This window comes from Triticum urartu, chromosome 7, assembly GCF_003073215.2.
Source record: "Triticum urartu cultivar G1812 chromosome 7, Tu2.1, whole genome shotgun sequence".
NCBI lineage: Eukaryota > Viridiplantae > Streptophyta > Magnoliopsida > Poales > Poaceae > Triticum > Triticum urartu.
In genome coordinates, this window is record NC_053028.1 from 711,821,662 (window position 1) to 711,826,160 (window position 4,499).

Below are 4,499 nucleotides of genomic sequence, written 5' to 3' on the forward strand. Positions count from 1 at the left end.
ATAGTTTAAGCAGCCGCCAGTCGGTGCTCCCCCTCGTTGACCCACCCATTCTTTTTCTCTCTTCTTCTTCTATTTATTTCTCAACCCAAAAACAAAATGATTTTTCCTTCTTTCTTGGCATGACATATAAAAAATTATTTATTTATTTATTTATGCCGGAGCGTGTGAAGAGGAAGCGGCAGTCGGCGAGGGGAGAAGTGGACCGTGGAACACGCCGGCCACGTGCACCCCCAGCTCCCTCCGCGAACCGCGTAACGGAGAGGTTAGTAGAATAAAAATCAAATCTTTGCACGGAGAAAGAAAGCGGCCGTCGGTTGATTAAGGGGCAGGGGAGAGCGGAGCAGAGGAGGCTTTGCTTTTGCTTGGCTCCTCTTCCTCCTCCTCCTCCCCCGTCGACAAGCAAAGGCCACCCACCCTCCAACCCCAGCTACCCACCCGACGCCGCCCGCGCAACCTCCTCCTCCCCCTCCTCCGCATTCCCCTCCCAAGGCCCGAGCACCTCCCGGCCGCCGGGACGGGAGGGATCTGTCTCCCCTGCGCGATTTGATTTGGGGCCGCCGGCGAGGAGGGGGTTTCTTTTCCTGGCTGGTTGGTTGGGCGGGCGGCCGGTTGGCATGGGGATCTCGCACCCGCTGTCCGACGAGTTCTACGGAGGGCCCCGCGGAGGAGGTCTGGGCAGCGCGCTGCTGCTGTCGCCGGAGCGGACGCCGCCGCCCGCCTCCTGCTGCTCGCCCGTGGACGACGGTCAGGAGGACTTCCTCCAGCACCAGGTGTCCCGGATGGACACGCTCGCCGGCATCGCCATCAAGTACGGCGTCGAGGTAATCTCACACTCTCTGTCTCCCATCCCTGATAGTTTGATTCGGTGTGGCTGCTGATTGGTGCGGAGCTGCACCTAGAAAGCGGTGGTGATCTATGTGTGCCATATTCTTGCTGAATGGAAGGAACAACACTATTATCAAGGAATTTTGGTAGAAAATATGCCATGGAGTTTGTGTCTTGTGGCAAGTTTGCTGCACTTCAAAGACAGGAGAGGACTTGTCTCTGACAAAGATCCAAACATTTACATATGTTTTCCATAGTTTGCGGCTGCCTAGTGCTGGTATGTCCTTCGTCTTGCTCCACTTGAAGACACCATGTGAGCCACGTCGTTCATGGCTACGGGTGATGAAATCCTGCAATGTCATGCAAAACTCTGATGAGTTTAGGGCGTCGGGCCGAAACATTTCTGTATTTGCATTGCGTTGATCTGTGACAATATCCAAATCTTACCCATGTTTTCTCTGGTATGTGGCTGTCATAGTGCGCTGGTGCTTGTGCGGCCTTTAATCTTTCACCGCTTCAAAAATACTCCCGTGGGCTATGCACTTTGTAGTCACTGGCGTTGTAATCATGTTATGAGCATGATGCAAGCAAAACAGTGAGTTTCGACATCACACGCGCCGTGTTTTCGCGGGGAGTTCATGGGAGGAGTGACACAATGAAAGGCTGTTATGCATTTGCATTGCAGATCGATTTGGACCTCCTATTGGTCCCAGTAGTTTATTTGGTTGGAGTTGTAATTAAGGCTATCTCCCAAAGTACAAATGTACCGAGTTTGGTTACCATGTTAAGATTACTTCTTTTGCGTGCAGATCTCGGACATTAAGAGGGCAAATAGTCTTGTGACTGACAGCCAGATGTATGCACACAAGGCATTGCTCATACCTCTGCCAGGAAGGCCCATGCCATCCTCTGTGAAGCTGAACGGCTCCAGCCTACGATCGAAGAGGTAAACATCTCCTCATGTTAATTTTTTCCATGTGTTTTTGGTTATTTTTCTTCCATGCTGTAGCACACAGTCCATAAGTTTTATTCCTATTGGTTTTTGGTCAGTTACATATAGTACACTGCAACCTGTTTTCTTATCGACGCTGATTTTCTAAGATCAAACTACTGGCAGATAAAGAGAACTCATTTTAGCAGTTCATAATATTGGCGCTGTCTGTCGTCTAGTGTTTCTTACTTGCTGTTGCATCATGACATTTCACCCATGTTTTGACTATTTAACTTGGTGTACATGGTTTGTAAATACAATAGTCTTTGTTCTTTCATACAGGACATTTTTAATACTGCATTGAACTTAAGAACACTCTCTAAGCTATTCTCTGCTCTCTTTTTTTCAGAGCGTGGGCTCCGAACAATCAGCAAAACGGGGACATTGTGAATTCACTAGATTCTGATAAGTCTAGGCAACAGCAGTCGTCACTTGCAATGAGCAGCTTGCAGAGCTACTATGGCCTGAGTTCTCAAGGAGGAGATGACATGGATTTGAGTACAGAAATGTCCTTGTACAGCAAGGGAAGCTCCCATGGTATTGGAAGTGAAATACTCCCAATTTCTTCTTCTCCGCCTGACAGTACACAAAGCACTGGCAGAGGCAACGGGGCTACCAAAGAGAAGCAAGATGGTTCCATACGCCGGCGGCAGAAAGTGGAGGCGGATACCCAGGACGACCTTCTGTCGGACTCGATCAAGATGATCAAGAGCTTCCTGCCGAGGCCGGTCTCCAGCATGCGTCTGAATACGGACGCGGGCAGCCCGGATCCCGCCGCGAGGAGCAATGGCGGCTCATTCCTCGACGGGTTCAAGTCCGTGGTGCGGAGGTCGCCGAGCGCCCCGAGCTTTGCGGACTCGGAGAACAATGGGGTCTCCATGTGGTCGAGCTCCAAGTGGACATTCAACCACGAGTCCTTCACCCGGCCGTTGCTCGACGGCCTGCCGAAACCCGCGACGGTTCGCAGGATGAAAGCTGCCCTAGACTGAGTTTGAGTCTCCATGCCGGCGCAATAGTGTAGTTCTACTGCTGCAAACTCCATTTGTGATCAGTCATGTCATCCATGCATGTGATCTGAGTTGAGAGGGAAATGGAAGAGGTGACTTGGTTTGCCATGATCTTCTGCCACCTCAATCCTTGTTCCTCATGCTGATGACGATCACATTCACGGGATTACGGAGTTGCAGCTCCACACTCCGCCTTTTCTCATGTGGCTTCTGCTGCTAATCAATTCATCATTCGTCCTGTATAATTGTATATCACATTATATACGGAGTAAAATGCATGTTTAACTTTGTTACCACGCTTGTCTGCTTTGTTTATTTGGTTTGGTCGTTGTATTCATTCAGGGAAGTGCAAAAATACAGGCACTGGTTTATTTTCCTGTGAATATGGTGCCTGTACTGGGTCAACATGGCTGCAGGGCCCCACCTGTCAGCGAGCCATTGAAACCATCGTCCTTCATCGTGCCCGTTGTTCGTTTGCTCTTTCCGAGACTTGTCCATTGCCTCTACTATGCCTGATGCTCAAGAAGAAAGCTTTGAAGAATCATCATGGTTGCAACTGTCCATGGAAACATGGCAGAAGGGCTTTTGCTAGACAGCAGAAACAGAACGTCTTGTGTGTTGTAGGTTGAAAACTCTGCTCTGCAGACGCACAGACCATTTGTTGAACTGATCTTATTATGTCTGAAATATTCAGTACCGAGGCAGCATGAGATCTCTTGATTGTTTTTCTTGTTCATCCTGCAACAGGGGAGAGTCCATGAAGTTCTAATTTCGCTACAGTTTTGTGATGGCAGCATCGAAAACCTGCTGGCATATTTATATTTTCTTCGTACAATAGCGGCTCTGCAATGGCTTCAGTTCAGTTCAGTTCAGTTCAGAGTGACAGCAATCTGTATGCAAGGTTACAGAGGATCTGCACCGCAGCAGTTCCTAAGATCAACCATGGTTCACAAGACTATGGAGCTTTCTTGCCTGTTCTACTCTGAAACAACGGACTCTGACTTCACGCGCTGTTATGCCGACAACCCTTACACCTCCCCTGCCAATTTGATCGGCTGCTTCCATACACGGGCGGTTCCTGACCATTGCTAACAAGTGGTTCCTGACCATCTTCCATACACTGGCAGATCTCAGGAGCCATGAACAACAAAACTCGCAAGTTGGAGCTGGCGAAGGCCTCCACCTCCACGTACTCTGCCCTGCCATCTATATAAAACTAACGAAACAAAAAAAAAGTGAACAAAACATACATGCTCACAATTTGGTATGGTTGTGTATAATTTTTTAGTGAATTCTGTTTTCTTTCTCTAATTTGTCACATGATAAGTTCAACTTTTCCCCCCAACAAGTTTCTAACAACTTGTCATGATTTTTCCTTACTGTATAGAACATTTTCCATCAAATTTTAGTTGTGCATGTTTACTCATACAATATCATGGACATTTATCATCCATATGTTTGTGTCTGTATTGTTACATGGCAAATTTATTTTATATAGCATGGAAAATTTATTGAGCATACCATGGAAAATTGTTTTAATGCAGTATGGAAATTTTACATTTACCTATAGGTGGATTAATTTTCATCATGTCACGGAAATTTATCTCAGTTTTTATACTTATCCATTTATACGAAATCTTGAACACGGTCAATTTTTCTGTTATATATAGGTAGAT

The 4,499-nt window shown here is 47.3% G+C and overlaps 1 protein-coding gene across 1 annotated transcript; it reads left to right on the forward strand.

Annotated features, from left to right (window-relative positions):
- Positions 1 to 289: 289 nt before the first annotated feature.
- LOC125518763 lies at positions 290 to 3,116 on the forward strand. Its single transcript, XM_048683640.1, has 3 exons — positions 290 to 821; positions 1,635 to 1,771; positions 2,166 to 3,116. The coding sequence occupies exons 1-3, from the start codon at positions 615 to 617 to the stop codon at positions 2,803 to 2,805; spliced, it is 984 nt and encodes a 327-aa protein (XP_048539597.1). The 5' UTR covers positions 290 to 614; the 3' UTR covers positions 2,806 to 3,116.
- Positions 3,117 to 4,499: the final 1,383 nt, after the last annotated feature.

Coding starts and splice junctions, on each gene's coding strand:
- LOC125518763 (XM_048683640.1), top strand. CDS start 615: ATGGGGATCTCGCACCCGCTGTCCGACGAGTTCTACGGAGGGCCCCGC. Junction 822..1,634: donor CCATCAAGTACGGCGTCGAG/GTAATCTCACAC, acceptor TTTTGCGTGCAG/ATCTCGGACATTAAGAGGGC. Junction 1,772..2,165: donor TCCAGCCTACGATCGAAGAG/GTAAACATCTCC, acceptor TCTTTTTTTCAG/AGCGTGGGCTCCGAACAATC.